We start from the raw sequence: 20,479 nt of genomic DNA on the forward strand, positions 1-20,479 counted from the left end.
CTTCAAACAGGTGGGAGACGCCCTGCCGGTGCTGTTAAATCCACGTCAGCCAGCATTAAGGTCTTCGATTGTTGAGCTGGTTGACTCCCGTTGGTGTGTCTGCGATCGTCCTGCAGGTGGCACTGCAGTCTCTGTGGAACATTAGGCTGGCTGTGTTTGTGAAACCGGAGCACGAGGGACGCGTTAGTCAAGTCCACACCGCCAGTCTGAAGAGGGGCTTGGGGAATACACTTGGTACAAACATTATGACTTATATACTATGGACGTTCCTCTTTCTCTCTTTCACTTTGTTTCGCTCTCAATCTCTCTTCCTCATGACCATGAGCCGAAGGTGCCAGTCTGAGTAGATCATTAAGCTGCAGTTTATTTAAGCGGTTCGATACTTGTGTCTGAATGGTTGCAGGTAACAAAGGGGCCGTGGGGGTCTCCTTCCTCTTTAACGGCACCACCATGGGCTTCGTCAACTGCCATCTGACCTCCGGCAGTGAGAAAGCACTTCGGTATTCTCCCACACCCACAACTCTGCACATAGTCCATATCAGGCCTGTGAAAGGCAGAAGTAACAATTTCAGTCCTTTCACAGTTTATTCACCGATCCCAGAGTCTGTACAAGGGCTTGCTGGCGACAGTCCTGGGGTGTGTACACCAGGGTGTGTGTGTGATGTTCCTGGGGTGTGTACACCAGGGTGTGTGTGTGATGTTCCTGGGGTGTGTACACCAGGGTGTGTGTGTGATGTTCCTGGGGTGTGTACACCAGGGTGTGTGTGTGATGTTCCTGGGGTGTGTACACCAGGGTGTGTGTGTGATGTTCCTGGGGTGTGTACACCAGGGTGTGTGTGTGATGGTCCTGGAGTGTGTACACCAGGGTGTGTGTGTGATGTTCCTGGGATGTGTACACCAGGGTGTGTGTGTGTGATGATCCTGGAGTGTGTACACCAGGGTGTGTGTGTGTGTGTGATGTTCCTGGAGTGTGTACACCAGTGTGTGTGTGTGATGTTCCTGGAGTGTGTACACCAGGGTGTGTGTGTGTGTGTGATGTTCCTGGGGTGTGTACACCAGGGTGTGTGTGTGTGTGATGTTCCTGGAGTGTGTACACCAGAGTGTATGTGTGATGTTCCTGGGGTGTGTACACCAGGGTGTGTGTGTGTGATGTTCCTGGGGTGTGTACACCAGGGTGTGTGTGTGTGTGTGATGTTCCTGGGGTGTGTACACCAGGGTGTGTGTGTGATGTTCCTGGGGTGTGTACACCAGGGTGTGTGTGTGATGGTCCTGGGGTGTGTACACCAGGGTGTGTGTGTGTATGATGTTCCTGGGGTGTGTACACCAGGGTGTGTGTGTGATGTTCCTGGAGTGTGTACACCAGGGTGTGTGTGTGATGGTCCTGGAGTGTGTACACCAGGGTGTGTGTGTGTGTGTGTGATGTTCCTGGGGTGTGTACACCAGGGTGTGTGGGTGATGTTCATGGAGTGTGTACACCAGGGTGTGTGTGTGATGTTCATGGAGTGTGTACACCAGGGTGTGTGTGTGATGGTCCTGGAGTGTGTACACCAGGGTGTGTGTGTGATGGTCCTGGAGTGTGTACACCAGGGTGTGTGTGTGATGATCCTGGAGTGTGTACACCAGGGTGTGTGTGTGATGATCCTGGAGTGTGTACACCAGGGTGTGTGTGTGAAGTTCATGGAGTGTGTACACCAGGGTGTGTGTGTGATGTTCATGGAGTGTGTACACCAGGGTGTGTGTGTGATGTTCCTGGAGTGTGTACACCAGGGTGTGTGTGATGTTCATGGAGTGTGTACACCAGGGTGTGTGTGTGATGATCCTGGAGTGTGTACACCAGGGTGTGTGTGTGATGATCCTGGGGTGTGTACACCAGGGTGTGTGTGTGATGTTCATGGAGTGTGTACACCAGGGTGTGTGTGTGATGATCCTGGAGTGTGTACACCAGGGTGTGTGTGTGATGATCCTGGGGTGTGTACACCAGGGTGTGTGTGTGAAGTTCCTGGAGTGTGTACACCAGGGTGTGTGTGTGTGATGGTCCTGGAGTGTGTACACCAGGGTGTGTGTGTGTGATGGTCCTGGAGTGTGTACACCAGGGTGTGTGTGTGATGGTCCTGGAGATCCACTGTGCTGCATGGCTCTGTGCCGTCCCAACACCAGCACACCTTTCTTTCTTCTCGTTAATCATCAAGTTGGGTGTGTTATTGGATGATAATCTGAGCCCTGTGTTATTAGTAATGCTCTAATACGTTGTGGTTGTAAACATTCTTCTCTTCTCTTCAAGGAGGAACCAGAACTTCCAAGACATTCTCAGACTTTTGTCCTTAGGGGATCGGCAGATCAGCGCGTTTGACCTCAGCCTGCGCTTCACGCATCTCTTCTGGTGCGGTGACCTCAACTACCGGCTGGACCTCGCCGTGCAGGTCAAACATGCTCCTGTGCCACGATCTGCGCATTGCGTTGCTCCTCATGACCTTTAGAACCTCAGCTCTACGTCTGAAGTGACTATTTTGGTCAGGGAGCTGCATTCTTTACCCAGCGTCGGGGAGCAAGGCACATCCCTCCTGACCCCTCCCTCCTGACCCCTCCTCTCCCCTCTCCCTGCAGGACATTCTGAAACACGTGTCAAGGCGCGAGTTCGAGGAGCTGATGTGTGCAGACCAGCTGACGCGAGAGCGCCATAAGAGGAAGGCCTTCTTCACCTTCCGTACGCACATCTCCACACTCTCCGCCACCCGCACGTTGACCCGCCGCGCTCTTCTTCCTGTCTCCTATTAATATCTGCTCTCTCTCACCGTTAAGACGAGGAGAAGATCACGTTTCCGCCCACCTACCGCTACGAGCGCGGCTCCAGGGACTGTTACCTGTGGCAGAAATACAAGTCCAGTGGGGTAGGACGTCGCTCATTTAGTCTCTCGCTCTCTCGTTTTGAAAGATGCAGAAAGGAGGACTTTGTTATTTTTGGCTGAACTTCGATCTAGCAAATCTGTAGCGTATGATCGTGTGTCATGGACGAGGATTTTGAAACTGTTCTTTGTACTTAGAAAGGAATGAAATTTGCGATTGTATAAAAGCGTGAGAGAAGAGACCTTGATCTCTCTCCATGATCTTCCAGCAAAACATACTGAAATTCTCAGATTGATCATTTAATAATAATAATACTAATACTACTACTACTAATAATAATAATACATTACACATAGTGCTATAGAGGCCCTAGACACTAACAAAATTACTGAGACTCACAAAATAAACACAGCAAGAAACCAGTACACAAACAGGGCAGGAACAGAGATGGGACAGGAATGTAGATGAGCTGGACAGAGAAGTGAAGACATTAGACGTAGACAAATATGAGTAACCAAGCTGAAATGTTCCAGCAAGACACAGAGTAAAGAATAAAGGGTTCACCTGGTAAAATACAGATGGAATCCAACTTAATCGTGTACAAACAATCGTGCTTGTTTATCTGATATTTCTCTGACTCCTCCTGACCCAGATTGTGCAATGTGGATGAGCTCAGATGTGACATCATATGCTGCAGGATAAAAGTGCACAGGTCGCCCTGGCAACCAGCACGGCCGCATTTCACAGGCTTTTCATTTCATTCAGGAGAGGTAGAGGAATCTTTTCATGCTCCTGGTGACGTTTTCCCACAATGCAACGGGAGCCTGTCATTAACCAACAGCACCGTCACACTAGTGAACTTTGTTACACAGACCTATTTACCCCCTATTTTACAGTATAATGGGGTAATTGTAGCGTGTTAGTAGCATGTTGTTGGGGGTAAACCACAGTCGTGTTAAGTCAGCTGACATGACGTCTGAAAGCGTTTCATCAAGTGTTTGTGCCTAAGACCTTAAAATAAGAGAAGCAGATGCATGTGCTTGTTAGGGCACGAGGAAAGTGATCTGTGATGTCCGTGGCAGGAAGGGGAATCTGAGCTAACGCTCTCCGAGCCCAACACACACCTGTGCGTGAGCTAACGCTCTCCGAGCCCAACACATACAGGTGCGTGAGCTAACGCTCTCTGAGCCCAACACACACCTGTGCGTGAGCTAACGCTCTCTAAGCCCAACACACACAGGTGCGTGAGCTAACGCTCTCTGAGCCCAACACACACAGGTGCGTGAGCTAACGCTCTCTGAGCCCAACACACACAGGTGCGTGAGCTAACACTCTCTGTGCCCAACACACACAGGTGCGTGAGCTAACACTCTCTGAGCCCAACACACACAGGTGCGTGAGCTAACACTCTCCGAGCCCAACACACACCTGTGCGTGAGCTAAGGCTCTCTGAGCCCAATACACACCTGTGCGTGTCCTCTTGTTCATTCCCAGGTACGAGTGAATGGGCCGTCGTGGTGTGACCGAGTTCTATGGAAATCATATCCAGAGACTTATATTACCTGCACTTCATACGGTACGTGTAGCTACTGTGTCTGTATTGCAACGGTCATTTTTGCATCATGTGTCTGGGGTGGTTTGTTTCACAAAGAGTCAGCATGCAAACCACAGGGTGCTTTCACAAACCAGGGTTTGACTGAGATAGAAACCCAGTGTATGAGCCATGGCTTATTAGCAAGGTTTAAAAACTGATCTGAAACTTTGGTAGTTTGCTATCAAATTTCAAAAATGGAGCCAAACATATTTGGTTAAGGCAGGAGGGGAAGCTGATTTGGGTCAAGTTAAGTGTTAGTGTAAATTCTCCCTGTAGAGTGAATACACTTGAGTTTCTACTGCTCCGAGGTGCCAGCCAGACTACAGCATCATGGGATGTTTAACCACCGTGAGTGTGAAACAATAGTGAGAAAGAAAGTGCAGAAAAGCAGAAGAAACAGTTAATACAAGACAGTGAATATAGAGAACACCAAAAGCGCAGACTAGAGACACGTCTGGAGGAAGGGCGCCACACGGCACGACGTCATCATCATCATCTGCTTTATGGTGGTTTTGTATCACTCGGGGAGGTCTGTAAACTTTTGAATGTGGAACACTGTTTGTAGACTGGCTGGGGCATCCCTGATAGCAACAAAGTGGGGGTGAGTGTAACAGTATAGTGGGGTGAGTGTAACAGTATAGTGGGGTGAGTGTAACAGTAGAGTGGGGGTGAGTGTAACAGTAGAGTGGGGGTGAGTGTAACAGTAGAGTGGGGTGAGTGTAACAGTAGAGTGGGGGTGAGTGTAACAGTATAGTGGGGGTGAGTGTAACAGTATAGTGGGGGTGAGTGTAACAGTATAGTGGGGTGAGTGTAACAGTAGAGTGGGGGTGAGTGTAACAGTAGAGTGGATGTAGATGTCTAAAGAAGGACTGCACAGGTTTTCTCAGAATATGTTTACTGAGGTCACTGGTCTGTGGTCCATCTTCTAAGTCATGTCCTGTACGTTTAACAGGTCTTAAAATGAATGAACCCCTACTTTGCTAGTTTTGAGTCATGTCGAGCTTATCAGTTCACTTTCAGCCATGTGGTGCAGGACCACAAAAAGGAGACACAAACAGGAGGAAGTTGAGGTGGAAGTGTGCGGTGCTGAATTCTGATTGGTTATTGGCTGTTGATATGTTTGAGCTTGATTGTGTCTCTCAGGCTGCACCGATGACATCTTCACCAGCGATCACTCGCCTGTTTTCGCCACGTTTCACGTCGGGGTGTGTGCCCAGCTCCCTCGGGCAGGTGTGTGAACCCTACCAGCACACACACATTCAGCATCTTGCTTAATCTGAAGCTTCTCATTGGTCAGCACCTCGTTTCCCAATGTCTTGTGCAGTTATCAGGACCTCGCTGACTGCGTGAATTCATAGGGCAGCTCAGTTCTCCTTGAGTTGTGTCTGAGTTCAGCAGTGGTGGAATTGCTTCAGATGATTTTAGTATAACCAAAATTCACAACCGATAGTCATTTTGCAGACAAGATTTTTGTTTATCCACATTAGATCATCTCTATAAGATAAGAGGAAACACCCCAGAAAATGTTAACACTTTGTGATATGTTTATTGCACTTTTCCTAACCAAACACACGTTTGTGCCTTGGAGACAGATTCAACGGCAGGTTCAGACCGCTCCTGGATCGAGCTGGAGACGATAGAGGCCATAGTGAAGACTGCCAGCAGGACCAGGTTCTTCATCGAGTTACACTCCCGCTGTCTAGAAGGTGCTTTAACTTCACCACTTTCAGTCCAGCTGGAGAGGCTCGTCTGATTCGCTGATCCGAGCTCATTCTTGTTCGTTTTGTCAGCGGGTCATACGATATGTGTGGGACTTCTCTGTTTTCTCTTCTATTTTTGACCCGCTTCCTGAGCAGAACCACGGCGCTCCGGCGAGAATGACTGGCATGGCTGTGAAGTACCAGGGTTCCTCAAACTGGGCTGGTCTGCCAAACAGTTTCCCAAGGTTTACACACACATCAGTAATTTGTCTGTTTCCTGTCTGTATCTGATGCGTTTAGAAGCATTGATCTGAGAAGATGAAGATAACACGGTGATGAATAAACATGAAGAACAAATACAGACCAGCGAGCCCTTAAACTGCCTGTGTTGTTTACCACCTTTGAAGATATTTAGGCAGATATAGAGTTAGAACTTTTTCCTCTTTCCTTGTTCATTTCTTTAGGCTCAAAGATTAAAAAGAAATTGTATGACCCTTTTGGAAAAATCTCTCTGTTTCTCTTACTCACACTCTTTCTCCATCTTATTCTGTTTTGTTCTTGCTCTCTCTCTCACACATGCACACACATAAACACTCTTTCTCACTTTCTTTGTCTCACTCTCACTTTTTATCTCTTTTTCTCTCTCTCCCACTCTCTCTGACTCTCTCGCTCCCTCCCTCTCTCGTTCTCTCTCCCTTTCTCTTTCTCTTTTCCTCCTCTCTCCCTCCCTCCCTCCCTCCCTCCCTCCCTCTCTCTTTCTCTGTCTCTCTCTCTCCCTTCCTCTCTCTCTCTCTGATTCTCCTTTCTCTTTCCCTCTCTTTCTCTCTCTTTCCTCCCTCTCTCTCTCTGACTCTCTCTGTCTGACTCTCTCCCTCCCTCTCTCTTTCTGTCTCTCTCTCTGACTCTCTCTCCCTCTCTCTCTCTGACTCTCCTTTCTCTCTCTCTCTTACTCCCTCTTTCTCTCTCTTTCCCTCCCTTTCTCTTCAGCTTCAGCCCCTTGTCTCAGACATGGAGTATCTTCTTGACCACCACTTGCTCCTGTCCGTGAAGTCATGTGACGACTTTGAATCCTACGGTGAGTTTTTCTACTCTCTTCCACGTATGAGCCACGTCATCGCAAACGTTTGCTGCAAAGTCTCGGGGCTGCTTGTGTCGTTGCAGGCGAATGCTGTGTGGCCCTGCGGTCTTTACTACACAGCTCCTCTGAGTCGTTTGAGACATGCCTCACTCATAGGGGAGAAGAAATAGGATCCATCCGGGGCCGGGTCAAAGTTCACGTACCGCCGACCAGGCGGCGGGTGCGGGAGAGGGCCTACGGTGAGGTCGCTCCTCATCCTCACCCACTAACCCACTCTCTCTGTTTGTCTGGGTTCTCCATCTCTCCCTTCAAACCCCGCCTGCTCTCTGCGGCTTCCCTGGGCACTTCCTCTTTTGGTTCCTCTGCCGTTCCTGCTGTGCTGTCTCCTTAATCTCGTACGGCTTCCTCTCTCAGTTCGCTGGTGCCAGACCTCGTCCAGATGCTTCCTGAGGTTAATGTTGAGTGTGAGCGAGCCACTCTGTCTGCATGCCCCCAGGTCTGTGCCAGACTGCCACCCCCCTTGATGTAGCCCATCTGGCATTAAATATATGCTTCTTCACTTCCCTCAGAGTTCTGCATCGAGAAGAATGATAAGGAATCGGTCAAGGGCCCTTGGTCTCCCCCCCTAACACGTGTGCCCGGCTCCCAGTGAGTCACCTCCAGCTCCTTCTCTGCCTTTCACAGGAAGTGAAACTGTTTGCTAAAGCAACATGACTGGGTGGTCACCAGTCTGAAATCAGTACCCTTTCCATTTAGTGACCTTTGACTTTTGACAGTGGTTTTCTTCTTGAATCTGATCCAGGGGGCCGTCGACCTCTTGCCCTTCTGCTCCTAGCAGCTACACTAACCCAGCCTACTTCATCTTCGAGGGTGTACCCATACTGCGCAAGGTCGAGGAGGACCCAACGGAGCACACCGCGGTGTGGGCCAGAAACTCTGGGATTCAGCTGCCCAAAGTCACGGGAGGCAGCAGCCACGACCGGAGAGCCGTCCGCAGGTCGGACTTCACTGAGATCGAGATCCCTGGGTCGCTGCCACCGTACGCAGCACCGTGTGACTCTTCAGCGGCTCAGATCACTTCTGCCTACCAGCTTTTCCCTGGTCCAGATGTACCAAACCCGTCTGAAAACCACAACAACAGCATCTCTAGTCCTTCACTTCAGTCCCAGACTCAAAGGGCTTGCGTTGCTGAAGAGTCTGAACTACCAAACAAAAAGTCAGGAAAGGTACACATGAGCCGGTCTGTCTTTGGACAGGACGATCAAAGGCAGCACAAGGAGACGGTTAAGAAGGACTTTCCCAGAATGCACCATGAGCGGCCCCAGCCGCAGCTCAACGGGCCGAAGCTCCAACCGTCCTCGTCCACAGGGCCTCCTCTCCACCAGGCGTGTGCCCCCTGGGTGGTGGAACAGCCACCTGCAGCTTCAGGAGACAACTCGCTCACCGCTCTGCAGATAGCCAGATCGCTCAGTGAGGTGGACTTCCTGCCAACCAGCAAGAAGTGCTCTCCAAGCCATAGGGCTGTCCAGCCAAAGAATTATGGGTACGATTACGCTTTACGCAACGAGGCCAGTTACTGCTGCCAGAAAGAAGTGAGTTTATTATACCATATCTAAATCCTGTTGATTTGATGTACATTTACAGGCATTATGATGGTGTCCTGCTTGGACATTACATAATGTGCATTGGTGTGTGGAATGATATCTGGATATCTGGTTTTGGCATGTGCAGATGAGGGTGTGGTGCATTTTGGTGTGTGTCGATAATGGAGTGGTGTGTTTTGGTGTGCCTATGTGATGGTGTGATGTGAGTGGATGATGGTGTGTGTTGGTGTGTTCTGGTGTGTTCAGATGACGGTGTGGTGTGTTCAGATGATGGTGTGGTGTGTTCTGGTGTGTTCAGATGACGGTGTGGTGTGTTCAGATGATGGTGTGGTGTGTTTTTGTATGCTCATGTCATGTGCGGTGTGTGTTTTAGTCTGTGCAGGCGTCTGTTCTCCATGGAGCTCCAGAAACAGTGCGAGAGCTGCTAAGGTCTCTGGGGCTGCAGTGCTACACACAGGCTCTGAGTCTCAATGGCTGGGACGACATGGATTACTTCAGGTGAGATTAGTACATTGGGGATGCCACGCCCACTGAATCTCATTACAATACAGACTGCAGCAGTAACATGCATCTCTACCTAACAATTTCCCCTGTGATCAATAAAGTATCGATCTATCAATCTCTCTCTCTCTCTCTCTCTCTCTCTCTCTCTTTCTCTCTCTCTCTCTCTCTCTCTCTCTCTCTGTTAACTGGTGTTATTTTGTTTTAATGCTGCAGTGATGGTCTATGTACAGCAGTGCTGATGTAGTGATGTGTCTGGGGTGTGACCTTTCTACAGCGGCATAACCGATGAAGACCTGAGGGCTTCTGGAGTAATGAACCCATCTCATCGTAGAAGAATCCTGGAGAATCTGCCCAAGATCTGGGACTGAAAACATAGACCAACAGCAACTTTTACCTAGAAAAAAAATGTCTTACATCCTTGCAAAATTCATGTTGATTATAGTGTTTTCTGCTCAGACCAAATGTTTTTCACACGTGAGAATAGTACACGCGTGTTAAATATGTGTTTTGTCCAGTGGCGGAGCCAAAGGGGGGGCCGGGGGGGCAATTGTCCCCCCCCAACAGAGACTGTGCCCCCCCTAGTGCCACCCCACATGCGAACCACTAGCGATCGGTCGATCGCGATATAATACATAATTTGTGCCCATTTTACACTCGCAAACCCCCGGTCGACAACTTACGCTCGCAACACCCCCCCCCCCCCCATATGGACCCCTCCGATAAAGCCTTGGTCACCTCTTGGCCACCCCTTGAAAAAAAGTCTAACTCCGCCACTGGTTTTGTCACTTGTTAGTCAAACAGCTAGAAAAGCAGCTTCTCAGAAACACAGGACTCTCACTGTGTGCACCACGGATGCCAACCTGTGATACTGGACCTCTAGTGCTCTGCACCTGGCTGTAGGTGTGTAGGTGTTCCTACAAGCCTTGATTAACAGGATTAGGGTCAGAGTTCTTTAGAATGACAGAGCTCCAGGAACGAAACTCAACACCCCAGCTGTACAATACTAACAAGCCATCACCTCTACATGCGGGGGGGGTGATAAGCTGCTAATACGTGGGAGAAAAAGAACCCTTTTTTTTTAACCTTGTGGTCAGTGCTTGGTCAGTACAAGTGTGTCACATAAGCACGTCACTTTCTTGCACAGGAACACATGCGCTTCTTTGGTTATGGTACATTTGCTATCACTCACAGTCCCTCTGGGTCGTCAACATCACCTTCTGAAGATCCAGAGAACTTCCTAACCTTTCCATTACATCAGCTGCAGAGAGAACCCGCTAGCCCAGTGTCCACGGGGACACTGTGTGTACACGTATTTATGTCCACAGAGACACTGTGTCCACAGTGGCTCAGTAATTGTGCCAGTGTACTGATATGACATCATGTCTTATAACCTTAAAAGCTGAGTTTGATCAAATGTGAGATGTCATTAAAGAAGCACAGATGTGTTCAGTTCTTCCAAATATTGTGGGTATGCTACAAACGTAGTACATAGTACAAACAGTGCCTGTACAAATGCATATCGCTGTAGGCAGTGCGGGTGGAGGACGATTGTGTACTGAGATGTACTATGGGAGATTTTTTTCTAGATTGTAAAATGTCATCTTGTTTGCTTTGACTTCATATAAAACTATAAAACTTTCTGGCTCTGGTGTATTTATCTCCTTTTCACAAGTAATTTTTTTTCTGGATGGGAGGGAACTAATTCTAGATTCGTTATGTATATCAGCCTGGCTAAATATTGCATGAATATCTTTTTCAACAGAAGGCCATATGTTATTTTGCTTCATGCCCGCTTCTGTAAGGACGCTATGATGGACAGCTGGCAATATATGTTTTTACATTCTGTAAAAAATTAAAATAACTTTGCATTACTTCATAAGGAAAGTGGGGTCATTCGGAAGGCCGATAGGGAATCTATTTTAATTTATTCCACTTCATCTTTTTTTTTTTTAAGATGAAGGACCTTAGTTTAGTTTCACTTCCTCATTTTGGCTGACAACTTATTTACTCCTGGTTTTGTGGGCAAGACATCTGTTAACGCTGTCGCTGTCCCACCTGTTCTCTAAGCACATTTCCTAGATGCAGTGATTGGAGAGGAGCCTGGCGCGCGCGGGAACCTCCATGTCTGCGTGTGTCTGCACGTCCTGCCCGGGAACTCGATGCCCCGGTCGATAAACCTGCACGAAGGCATCTCGGTTGTTTCCTACAGAGGCCCGAACCGCTTCTGATTCACCTCCAGATCACCAATTTACCGTCATCCAAGCACATGTAAAGTAAATTTGTCATTTGAACTTTCATTTTCACGTTTGTTTGATTTGTGTATTATGACAACAGGCGGAATTAGGCCGCGCGCGTGATCATTGTCAGTGCTGCCGTACAAATATGCTTTTCTAGGGCGGAACCGGTTTGAACAGTTATTGCCGTTGATTGAGAAAGTTTCGTAACGCAGAGGGTAGTTGAACACTGGCTCTGGTCCGGACGCGATCCACCTGGGCCAGAGGAGATCCATGAGTCATCACTTTCTTCCCTTTCCCGCTCACTCCCACAGATTCCAGCACGGCTACCATTCCGATCCGACGGAAATGTAAGTAATCCCTAGAGCTATGAGCAGTTTGGCATTCCTGCTTACAAAGAATACCCATGCACATTACAATTTGAAACCACAAGACACAAGCTACAATTACAAACTCATTAACAGTATGTACAATACATGGAAGGTTTCAGATTTTTTTTTAAATATCTGATTTCACTAGTGCTGTCTCAGGGATTATACAATACCTCTAAAGTTTTCATGGCATATCTACTTACTACTAAATAGTTTACTTTGAATCTATTATTTTATTATTAGTTTAGGGCCAATACAAAATGAATATATAAATTACCATTGACTGAGTTCTCGTGATTCTCACTGGAAACCTTTCTTCCTGGTCACTTCTCCCTGGAGGTCATGCCAGCTGTCAGGTTAGTTATCTGATTTCCTCAGTGTGTTCAGGGAAAATGTGGGCCTGGCTGTTTTAGGAGCTTTGTTCTTTATTTAAACATATTAATCTCAATCTACTATTTCCTGTATTTATTCTTACCCACCTGCAGTAGCCTACCTCACCATCACAAATACATCACCCAAATAACAGTACAGACAGGGTACTTGTCAGGTAGTGTAAGTAAAAGCATAAACTACATCACTATTTCTTTCCTGAATTTGTCAATTACGGTATACCCCAACAGTACAAAATAAAGCCACTGTTAACACAGAATGAACTTTCACTCAGTTCAACAGTCTTTGTATACCTGATCATGGGTTTTGTCAGGGATCATATAGAGATAAAGATCTCTCTGGAACACTTTGCCTCTTATACTCGCTGTACACCATCAGATTTTCTTTTGAATGTTTGCTTGTCGTGTTCATGACCTCTTGGACTAAACATTAACCCCCATCTGCACGCCAAACCACTTCCAACATACCCAGTTCTGACTGAGGTTGTTGTCTGATAAACCTGATCATGCCTAATTATCAACAGGAAAAAGCAAGTCTGTTCACTGTGTTCGGGGGCGGGCTTTACTTACATCACTTCCTTCAAACGCTACTGCAGTAAATAGGTAAGGGCCTTGAACACTCTTCAAATGTCTTCATTTCTTTTTTCTCTCAGATTGTTCCTCCCCAGCCGCGTGGAGGACTGGTTTATGATTACATTGGCACTTTTGATCTAATTGATCTTTTGTCTTTGGCAGTAAAAGTTCATGCCTCTCCCATATTTTTTATTCCTTTATGAGAGTGTTGCACATGTTGTCAGTCAGATAGTTTATGGAGTCAAACTTTTTTTTAAACTTTGAATTATTGTGTCTCTTTTTTAAATTGGGAAATGGTCATTGAAAGATCAGACTGATTCATAATTTCTGCACATGTCCATGTTCTTTGTCCAATGTGGACCAGTTTGGTGTCCTTCTGTATTTATGTCACACTGGGTGCTCCTTTCAGTCACAAGACACTTTGAAAGTTCAATTTGAGTTCACTCAAATGTGAATAACTATTGAATGACAATTGCTTTCACCTACATATTCATTATCTACATCTACTACATTATCATTACATTATAAACATGCATAAAATATATGTATTTAGGGTGAAAGCAAGGGGGAACGTTTATAAAGGTTTCCTGGTTAAAATGTAATTGCAGTGTAAACGTTTTCGACATGTTAATAACTATTTGCTACTGGTTAAGTAGTGTAATTATCTAAAAAGCTAAAAGTTGTAACTACCGTTTGAGTATAAGGGGCGGTGGCGAATACCGCTCGCTCGCGCGCTCACGCGCTCCCACTTCTTTCGCTTTATATGCGCGAGCGGCCAAATCCGACACTCCAACAGACGATTAGCAGAATATCAGTTATGTTTACTTGCATTTAAACATCTCTTGAGATGCGTGTATTTACCAGTGAAACCAGTGAGTGCACGAATGTATAATTTCTGTCACATAGATTTATTTTTAGTCAGAAATATTAAGCTGAAACTGGGCATCCCAGTCGAAACGTTAAAGATTTTAACGACTTTCTTCTGCGGACGTTGAGTTGAATTCACGGTAAGTAACTGGACCAGCACAAACGAATACTCGTGTTCGTACAGTTGTACACAAAAACCAATCTATATCAGCCACTAAAATGCCGTTTTTTCATTTTCGCTGCTTCGATCGTTTTGTTCTGGGGAAAAACTCATTACAGCATTGCAACATTGTCTCTGCATGCCTGGAAAATGTCTGATGTCTATAATATAAGATTAAGCTGCGTTTGTTGACAATGTTGCTTTTTTCGAGCAGGAGTGGATGGTTAAAGGAAATTGAAGAATAAAGTATCGATCCAGTTATTCGATTGGTTCTAGCCTAAATACACAGGCGGAAAGTCCCAATGCTGCACACACAAACGCGATTACCTGTTGGCAAAGTTTTTCTACTTCTTTGATATTGTACAATATCGTTAAAACTTATTGGTACTGGCACTTGATGTACTGAAGAAGTTTCTTACGGGATTGTTTTGTACATACATTTTTAGTTAATTTCCTCTTTAGAATCATATTATTTTCACGTCAAAGAAATTGCTTCCAAAATCCTGCTCTATTACTTTTTAAATTCATAACTAACCCCATGTCCTCCTCTTTTTAGTTAAAAGATGACTTCACTGACCCTCACCGCATTCTCTAGAAACATCTCTACTCCTTTTACCACCTCGTTGCCAGTGGCTTCTCCTGCAGACAACCAGAGTTGCCGCTTCGATGAGGAGTTTAAATACATCCTCCTGCCCGTGTCGTACTCGGTGGTGTTTGTGCTGGGCTTGTTCCTCAACTCTGTGGCCTTGTGGATGTTCTTGACTAAAATGCGTCCGTGGAAGACCAGCACGGTGTTCATGTTCCACCTGTCTCTGTCCGACACGCTGTATGTGCTCTCTCTGCCAACCCTGATCTACTACTATGCCAACCGCTGCCACTGGCCTTTCGGGGTGGTGCTGTGCAAGCTTGTGCGTTTCCTGTTCTATGCCAACCTGTACAGCAGCATCCTGTTTCTTACCTGCATCAGCGTGCACCGCTACCTGGGCATCTGCCACCCGATCCGCTCGCTCGCTCTGGTGAAGCCGCGCCACGCCCACCTGACGTGCGCCCTGGTGTGGGCGGCGGTGGGCGCGTGCCTGGTGCCCAACCTCGTGTTCGTCACCACCACGCAGCGGGACAACGACACGCTGTGCCACGACACCAGCAGCCCGGAGGACTTCAACCGCTACGTCACGTACAGCTCCGCCGTGATGGTGATGCTCTTCGGGTTGCCCTTCGTCGTCATCGTCGTGTGCTACTGCCTGATGGCGTACGCTCTCTGCCGCCCGGGTCGGGGCCTTTCTCCCGGGCAGCACCGCGGCTCAGCCCGGAGGAAGTCCGTCGAGCTCATCGTCGTAGTGCTGGTGGTGTTCGCCATCGCCTTTGTTCCCTTCCACGTCACGCGCACGCTGTACTACACCTACCGCGTGAAGGAGGCGGAGTGTTGGTACCTCAACCTCGTCAACTTTGCGTACAAAGCCACCCGGCCCCTGGCCAGCTCTAACAGCTGTCTGGACCCCATCCTCTACTTCCTCGCAGGGGATTATTACCGTAGCAGACTCATCCAAACTCTCACCCGCCGGCCCCTCACCGCCCACTCCACTGACACCAAGCAGCCGCCTCCCGCCAGAAAGAACGACATCGCCCTGGAGAGTAAGGTCCCCGATGGCCATGACAAAAGTGCGGCCTTCCGCTAGGATCATTATAATCACACATGAGTAAACTTGGACTGATCCAGGATCATTTTTCTAAAGAATATATAAATACATTCTGAATATAGAAGTAGATAAACTATACTATAACTAACTATAAACTATAATGTTTGCAAGTACAGGGAACGCCTGCAGTTGATTATCAAAAGAAAACCTGTTTTAATATTAAACACAAATACACCAGTTCCACAGAACACACTTCCCACAAGGTCAACAGTTACACTTTCGGGAATTAAGGACAAAGACTGACACAGACATAAACAGATGTTTGAACAGTCTGAGCCTGCACCTGGGTCTTGTCAAGCCCTCCAGTGGAAGACGTCAAAACTCGAAAGGCAAAATTGGGTCAGAAACGGGTTTCTCTTAACAGGGGCTGATGGGACGCTGCTAAATGCCCGGTGTTCTCTGGGCTGTCCAGATGTTAGAACTCTTTCATTTGACTTTACCCCGCACAAGATTGTTCCTAAAACAGGCTGTAATGCCATGTTCTGTGGCTCATGGTCTCCATTGCAACACAATAAAGCTTTGGCATGAACTTCTGCCAGGGTTAGAAATAGTCTTGAAGAAAGGATCTCGACGTGAGACACCCAGGGATGTGCACTCTCAGCAGAAACCTTGAGGCACTAGTGTCAGTATATACTTTGAGGCAGTTCTAAAAGTGTACTGTCAGTATATAGTCTGGTGATAAGAAGGCAGACGTGGAATGATTTTATTATGTCACTGATGCACAGGGAGGCAGAGACCTCGTACACTCATCATCAACAACCTTACCTTTTAATGTCTCAGCCACTCATCTCAAAGTCAGAAATTACATGGTCTAAAGTAACTCACACTCCATGTGCGCTCTGCAAATGAGCGTTTCAGCTGGTCTGAGGTTAGCTGTTTGAAGCAGGTATTCTGGAGGTCCTCGTGCTGGATGTCCAGGGTGTCGTGACGATCCAGTCACCATCACCCCTGTCCCACTCTGCTGCGTTCGTTAGTGGCCCCAGCGTCTTTTAGTGTTATCTCAGTGGAATGCTTACACAAAGAATGTTGAAAGGTCTGTGATGTCTTAGGATCTTTCTGAAGAGGTCAGAAGGCTCGAGTTCCTCCCGTGCCTTATTTGCTTCAAAAGCAGTGTTCTGTCTGAACGGTCTCAGGAGCAGTGGGCACGTAACTTACCCGTGATTTGATTAGCATAAGAATGGGGTCCGAAAAGGCCTGTGAATCAAAGAGTAGATGGAGTCAGGAGGCTGGTGGGAGAGAGAGAGAGAGTGAGAGAGAGGAGTCAGGGAGGAGAGAGAGTGAGATAGTTGAGAAGCAGATGGCTGAGAAGCAGGCTGGGTGTGGGCGGAGTGCACTCTCCTCCGAGATCACCCCTGGCACTTTTTCATACAGCTGTTTTTGTCCTTCTGCAGAGGAACTGTGTCTGCTGAACATGTGCATGAAGGAGTTGTGGGTGGAGGAAGGGAGAAAAGACAACACGAAGGGGTCTTCCTTCTCCACTTCCTCTTGCCCGAGTGCAGGAGGATTTTCTTAACGTGCCCATTTAAAGGTCAGCTTTATAAAACAACAGATTAGCTGAACTAATCATGTTGGACAAGGTCAAGAATCCAGACTGTCACCTCACATACATCAGAGGCCCCAGATATGGAATGACGTTAACCAGAAGTCAAGAGTTGTTCAAATGTCTTGTAACATGTTAAACTGCTGTTAAATTGTCTTCAGAAATAAGTGTTTGTTTTAAGACTAAGCAACGGCAAACATCCATTCAGTGAAGTTTACACTACTTATTTCCTGTATTAGAGAGCACACATGCTGTCATGCTGAACTGTGTGCGTGTCTCTGGATAAGAGCGTCTGTTAAATGCTGAAGATTAGGGAATGAAGGATAATGCTGTTGTTGTGGACTGCATCACAGCCACTGCACGATAAATTCTGAATACATAAAATGTGAAAAAGAAGTGACATTTTCTAAAGTTTGAGCCACAAACGTAGTGAATAATTGTGCAGATGTGTCAGAAATGTCAGATTAGTGTGTTGTCTGTCAGACATCAGTTTGGTCTCCCTGCACAGAGAAGGAGAGTGAACACTGCATAATTGCCAACACATGCCAATAACACACACAAGTTAATGAAATATATGGAGATTTATGCTCATGGAGACAAAGTTTACTTATCTACATCTATCCATATCACTAACACTGATAAGAAGGTCAGCTTTGTTATCTATCGTCTTTGTGAATAACATGATGAATAGTGATATCGAGTGTTTGGTTTGATGAAGGTGTCACCGTAGGTTTGCTGTTAACGGTTGCTTACACTTTGAAGGCACAGTTCCTTTTAGTATAGTTTAGTTCCTTTTAGTTAACTCTTCTGGATGGTAAGTGTGTATATGAAAACACACTCCCCGGCCACTTTAATAGGTACAGCTTACTAGTACCGGGTTGGACCCCCTTTTGCCTTCAGAACTGCTTTAATCCTTTGTGGCAGATTCAACAAGGTACTGGAAACATTCCTCAGAGAGTCTGGTCCATATTGACATGATAACATCACGCAGTTGCTGCAGATTTGTCAGCTGCACATCCATGATGTGAATCTCTCATTCCACCACATCCCAAATGTGATCTATTGGACTGAGATCTGGTGAATGTGGAGGTCATTCGAGTACAGTGAACTAGTCGTGTTCAAGAAACCAGTTTTTTCGCACTTAATGACATGCCACATTATCCTCCTGGAAGTAACCATCAGAAGATGGGTACACTGTGGTCATAAAGGGATGGACATGGTCAGCAACAATACTCAGGTAGGCTGTGGCGTTGACACGATGCTCAATTGGTACTAATGGGCCCAAAGTGTGCCAGGTGAAATATCCCCCACACCATTGCACCACCACCAGCCTGAACTGTTGATACAAGGCAGGATGGATCCATGCTTTCATGTTGTTGACGCCAAATTCTGACCCTACCATCCGAATGTCGTAGCAGAAATCGAGACTCATCAGACCAGGCAACATTTTTCCAATCTGCTATTGTCCAAATTTGGTGAGCCTGTGCGAATTGTAGCCTCAGTTTCCTGTTCTTAGCCGACTGCAGTGGCAGCTGGTGTGTCTTCTGCTGCTGTAGCCCATCTGCCTCAAGGTTCTAGGTGTTGTGTGTTCAGAGATGCTCTTCTGCATGCCTCTGTTGTAATGACTGGTTATTTGAGATACTGTTTCCATTCTATCAGCTCAAACCAGTCTGGCCATTCTCCTCTGGCATCAACAAGGCATTTGTGCCTACAGACCATTTTTGGACCATTCTCTGTAAACCCTAGAGATGGTTGTGTGTGAAAATCCCAGTAGATCAGCAGTTTCTGAAATACTCAGACCAGCCCGTCTGGCACCAACAACCATGTCATGTTCAAAGTCACTTAAATCACCTTTCTTCCCCATTCTGATGCTCAGTTTGAACTGAAGCAGATCGTCTTGGCTGCCATGTGATTGGCCGATTCGACATTTGCATTAATGAGCAATTGGACAGGTGTACCTAATAAAGTGGCCAGTGAGTGTACGTGTGTGTGTGTGTGTGTGTGTGTGTGTGTGTGTGTGTGTGTGTGTGTGTGTGTGTGTGTGTGTGTGTGTGTGTGTGTGTGTGTGTGCGTGCGTGCGTGTGTGCGTGCGTGTGTGTGTGGGTGTGTGTGTGTGCGTGTGCATGTGGGTTTCACTCATATATAAAAATCTATTATGTTATTGTATATTATTACTGTGATCATATACAATATATATAGTGTTTATTTTTACTGTATTATACAATGTTTTCTTTTATTTCAATGTTATTTCTGAATAATAAAATATAAACTATAATGTAATTTTCACTTTTTTTGTCACCATTTCTCTATAATTTTATTATACAGTGTCTGCCACAGAGACAGCAAAGGTGTGTGGAGTGTGTGTGTGTTGTGTGTGTGTGTGTGTGTGTGTGTGTGTGTGTGTGTGTGTGTGTGTGTGTGTGTGTGTGTGTGTGTGTGTGTGTGTGTGTGCGGATATAAATTGATTGTTGCAACTTGCAAGTCTCCAAATTCCCTGGAAATAATTAATGGGACATTCTACACTGTTTATTTATATTTAACAGATAATCCATTACTTTATTCAATATGGGTCTACCTCATCTGCTGAATTATATTTAAGCAAGTATAATTTTACAAATATTGGTCAATAATCTGTATATATCTGCTTTTGAACAAAAAACATAAATTCTTTGTTGGAGATCAAACAAATTTTAACAAAGTCCTTTAACAAATGTATTACTGACAGTCTAGTGATTTTACAATTAGTACTGTGTTTGTTTATTTCATAAACGCTTTGTTAGTTGTTGCTGGTGTTTGGTTTTGCTATTCTGAGGCGTTTTTTCGAAGACGTTCAGTTTTTCTTTTGACCAGTAGATGTCGTCGTTGCCATCCTTATGACTGTGTGCACCGAAACTGAGACGACTCCCAGCGCTCTGCGTATAATGGCTGTGACGGTGATAAATAGACCTGTTGCCTGTTGCGTTTTGTAACGTGGGAGGAACGAGGGGAGGCGCTGAGATTGTACGGGGTGTCACACTGACGGGGCCGCGAGTGTTCACGAGAGCTCTGCACTTATGACACTTCCATTAACTGAGAGTCAATATATTATGAGAAGACAAATTTAATTTAGCATGCGCTACAACACATATGCATACGTGCATACAGATTTCATATGCTTGCCTATTAGTTCAATGTACATATATGAGACTGCATATATTAGATTCGAATGAAAGGAAACTCATTCAATAAAATGGAATAATTATTATTCTAAAAGACTAATTTACATAAACAGGACAGATAATCAGAATAAATTACTCTGTGGCCCTGCACGCCTCTAATATTACT

At 46.3% G+C, this 20,479-nt stretch overlaps 2 protein-coding genes across 10 annotated transcripts in view; both read left to right on the forward strand.

Moving 5' to 3' along the window:
* inppl1b (inositol polyphosphate phosphatase-like 1b) overlaps positions 1-10,964 on the forward strand; it is an 18,650-nt gene extending 7,686 nt beyond the window's left edge. For all 8 annotated transcript variants that reach the window (XM_077021156.1, XM_077021157.1, XM_077021155.1 and 5 more), the window contains exons 13-28: positions 1-10; positions 117-234; positions 404-500; positions 2,282-2,420; positions 2,605-2,704; positions 2,800-2,888; positions 4,339-4,420; positions 5,582-5,668; positions 6,031-6,144; positions 6,295-6,383; positions 7,126-7,213; positions 7,300-7,455; positions 7,786-7,864; positions 8,019-8,808; positions 9,194-9,318; positions 9,599-10,964. The exon at positions 1-10 is cut by the window's left edge and continues 187 nt beyond it. In XM_077021156.1, the coding sequence (XP_076877271.1) occupies positions 1-10; positions 117-234; positions 404-500; positions 2,282-2,420; positions 2,605-2,704; positions 2,800-2,888; positions 4,339-4,420; positions 5,582-5,668; positions 6,031-6,144; positions 6,295-6,383; positions 7,126-7,213; positions 7,300-7,455; positions 7,786-7,864; positions 8,019-8,808; positions 9,194-9,318; positions 9,599-9,692 (2,257 nt within the window). In that variant the 3' untranslated portion in view covers positions 9,693-10,964. The remainder of the gene's footprint in view (positions 11-116; positions 235-403; positions 501-2,281; positions 2,421-2,604; positions 2,705-2,799; positions 2,889-4,338; positions 4,421-5,581; positions 5,669-6,030; positions 6,145-6,294; positions 6,384-7,125; positions 7,214-7,299; positions 7,456-7,785; positions 7,865-8,018; positions 8,809-9,193; positions 9,319-9,598) is intronic.
* An 810-nt stretch (positions 10,965-11,774) lies between these two features.
* On the forward strand, positions 11,775-19,402 carry LOC143526643 (P2Y purinoceptor 4). 2 transcript variants are annotated; one of them, XM_077021163.1, is made up of 3 exons: positions 11,775-11,908; positions 12,843-12,921; positions 14,475-19,402. In XM_077021163.1, the coding sequence occupies exon 3, from the start codon at positions 14,482-14,484 to the stop codon at positions 15,592-15,594; it is 1,113 nt and encodes a 370-aa protein (XP_076877278.1). In that variant the 5' UTR covers positions 11,775-11,908; positions 12,843-12,921; positions 14,475-14,481; the 3' UTR covers positions 15,595-19,402. The 2 variants fall into 2 exon arrangements, with proteins under 2 accessions (XP_076877278.1, XP_076877277.1); XM_077021162.1 differs by lacking the exons at positions 11,775-11,908; positions 12,843-12,921 and adding an exon at positions 13,655-13,898 and having other exon boundaries at positions 14,475-19,401.
* The last annotated feature ends 1,077 nt before the right edge of the window (positions 19,403-20,479 follow it).

Source organism: Brachyhypopomus gauderio, chromosome 11, assembly GCF_052324685.1.
Source record: "Brachyhypopomus gauderio isolate BG-103 chromosome 11, BGAUD_0.2, whole genome shotgun sequence".
In the NCBI taxonomy this organism is placed as follows: domain Eukaryota; kingdom Metazoa; phylum Chordata; class Actinopteri; order Gymnotiformes; family Hypopomidae; genus Brachyhypopomus; species Brachyhypopomus gauderio.

Excerpts from the sequence above, each read along its gene's own strand:
- LOC143526643 (XM_077021163.1), top strand. The coding sequence starts at position 14,482 with ATGACTTCACTGACCCTCACCGCATTCTCTAGAAACATCTCTACTCCT.